Genomic DNA, 1,879 nt, shown 5'->3' on the forward strand with positions numbered 1-1,879 from the left:
GGGGGGAGCGGGGAGGGGATAGTTACCTGGTCGTTTAGCAACGTAGATGTCATATGTTGCGTCGACAAGGGCTACGTTGATAACGAAGCTCGTGTTGGGTATGGGAAAGAAGCTGGAATGGACCAGGGTCTCATCCAGGTCAAGGACAAGAGTGTTCTTTCCGGAATAGAACGATTTTTGTTCGAGTAGAAGTGGCGGTAGTTTCCGGTAGGTCTCAGCCAATAGTGTGAGCTCGGCCAAGACCGCTTCATACTGGTAGTTATCCGTTGGCGGAGAAGACATTACAAGGTCGCGCTTGTCAACGGTCTCCTCCGTGGAATTACATAGCGGATCTTCGCCTTCATCCGTTGTAGATTGGGTAGTGGTCGACGAATGGCTGCGACTTGGCTTGATTGCCTCCGCACCCGCACTGGCATTCGACCGACAACAACTAAACCTACCAAGCTGCATTGTCGAGGGGGCTATGTGACTCCACACAACCGTGTGACTGCACACAACTGTGTGACTGCACACCGCCGTGCGGCTGCACAACGGCTGTGAGAGAGTGTAGATGGAGTTGTAAGTGGAGGTATGAATAGTGCTGTAAGTAGGGGTTTGAATGGTGCCGTAGATAGGGGGTAGTTGTGGGTGGGTAGCCTACAAATGGAGACCCCTCATGTTGTTGCTTTTGGCATATCCTGATTGCCTGGACTGCGAAAGCTTAACCAATCAAAAATTAATGGAGAGTCTAAGCCGCGAAAATACCCAGTATGGGTTGGATCGGAGGTTATCAGAGGTTGTGTATGAGGCCAGGGGTACTGGTGAGATTCAAAGCGCAAGTCAACCGGGGATACAGGGTGGAAGCGAGCAGAATGTGTTGACAGAGCTGGATATACTTTTTCAGAAGATCAAGGCGCAACGAACCACAAGAGAAGTGCTGGGTAACATCCCGGAACGATTGCAAACAGCTCCTGAACAATTACAGAGCATCAGGGAACAGCTTGATCTGATTCAGCACGAGTTCAACGAGCTTGTTGAGGGGAAAGACAACTTGCTCAAACTGGTCATTAACAATCAGAAGGCCACTCTTTCCCCGGAACAGATCAAGGAACTTAGCGGTAAAGCCGTAGAGGAGCTGGCCACTCTGGTGGACCAACAGGATATGAATCAAACTATAGCATTTGCACGGGATCAAGTAAGTGATGCTCTCTTGTCATGTTACTCAAGTCATGAGTCATGTTGCACGTCACTCAAGTCATGTTACTCAAGTCATGTTGCACGTCATTATGTCATTATGCTTGCGATTTCTTGTTGCAGATAGAACAGATAGAGTCAGATGAGAAGTTCCAGGCTTTTTTGAATGATCCGCGATCGATCAAGGATACGGCAATTTCGGTGCTGGCCAACGCACCGGCAGTGGCATCAGAGGATCAGCTAAAAGACGTTCAGATTTTTACGTCTCCAAGCAGCACCAAGCTGTATGTGGAGTTGGCCGACGTTAATGAACGACTGTCTGAGTTAGAACGAATTGTTGGTATCAATACAGCCAACCGACTGAAGTATTCGTTTACCGATATGCCCAGTGCCCTGTGCCAGTTGACCCATCAGCTGGTTCTCCTTGAGCCCCAGCGAATTGAAGCATTAAAGGAAAAAGCAGTAAATCTCAATGACGAGTACAAAAGGCTGTCTTCAGTGATTGCTGGAACTGGCGAACATGACCGACGGATTAATACACTATACACAAACATGAATCGATGGCTCACCCTCAGTCATTCGTTACCTAAAGTAAGACCCTTCCGTTTCATCCGGAGAGCTGCTCATGGTAGATTTTGGATAAAGTGAAACACGTTAGTCTGCTAGCTATGGAAATGTCTTCTGTGGACAAACGTCTATCTCGTAA

At 48.2% G+C, this 1,879-nt stretch overlaps 1 protein-coding gene across 1 annotated transcript; it reads left to right on the forward strand.

Annotated features, from left to right (window-relative positions):
* Positions 1 to 718: 718 nt before the first annotated feature.
* On the forward strand, positions 719 to 1,821 carry GNI_035640 (dynamitin; the record flags this gene model as incomplete). The annotated part of the gene is made up of 2 exons (XM_011130981.1): positions 719 to 1,174; positions 1,297 to 1,821. 2 exons carry the CDS (start codon positions 719 to 721, stop codon positions 1,819 to 1,821), a joined length of 981 nt encoding a protein of 326 aa, XP_011129283.1.
* Between the last annotated feature and the right edge of the window lie 58 nt (positions 1,822 to 1,879).

This window comes from Gregarina niphandrodes (genome assembly GCF_000223845.1).
Source record: "Gregarina niphandrodes unplaced genomic scaffold scaffold00004, whole genome shotgun sequence".
Classification (NCBI taxonomy): Eukaryota; Apicomplexa; class Conoidasida; order Eugregarinorida; family Gregarinidae; genus Gregarina; species Gregarina niphandrodes.